We start from the raw sequence: 412 nt of genomic DNA, 5'->3' as shown, positions 1-412 counted from the left end.
AACGCCATCTCAGCATGCCTTAAGCTACGCGCCGAGAACAGTGACGGCGCCAGCAGCTCATCACACTGATATTGCCTTGCCGTGGACAGCCCAGAGCCGGTCTTCAAAGCTTGCACGGGCGCTCGCAGCCGAGCGTAGGCCTCGCAACCTCGCGGAGCGACGAGACAAGCGTACGTCGCTTGCCCTGCTCTGCCTCCTGCAGTGTGCTCAATGCGATACAATCCAGCCGCATCCTCGTTCTCGGCTGCATCTATAAAGGCGCATACTCATTTACAGCAACAGGAAATCCGAGGCAATGCACCTCGCTCGACGTCTCCTGGCGAATCAGCTGCAATGAGGCTTCAGCGTATACCTCAGGCAGACGAGCAGCCTCATGCAAGCACGTGGCGTGTCACGCAAACAGACCGTCTGC

At 58.7% G+C, this 412-nt stretch overlaps 1 protein-coding gene across 1 annotated transcript; it reads left to right on the top strand.

Annotated features, from left to right (window-relative positions):
- Positions 1-130: 130 nt before the first annotated feature.
- L969DRAFT_621275 (uncharacterized protein) lies at positions 131-412 on the top strand (the record flags this gene model as incomplete). Its single annotated transcript, XM_014709168.1, has 2 exons — positions 131-170; positions 227-412. Coding segments are annotated over 2 exons (226 nt in total), but the record flags the coding sequence as incomplete, so codon positions are not given.

This window comes from Mixia osmundae, assembly GCF_000708205.1.
Source record: "Mixia osmundae IAM 14324 unplaced genomic scaffold scaffold_49, whole genome shotgun sequence".
Lineage (NCBI taxonomy): Eukaryota > Fungi > Basidiomycota > Mixiomycetes > Mixiales > Mixiaceae > Mixia > Mixia osmundae.
Note: the sequence above shows the minus strand (reverse complement) of the source record. Positions and strands in the feature narration are given on the sequence as shown.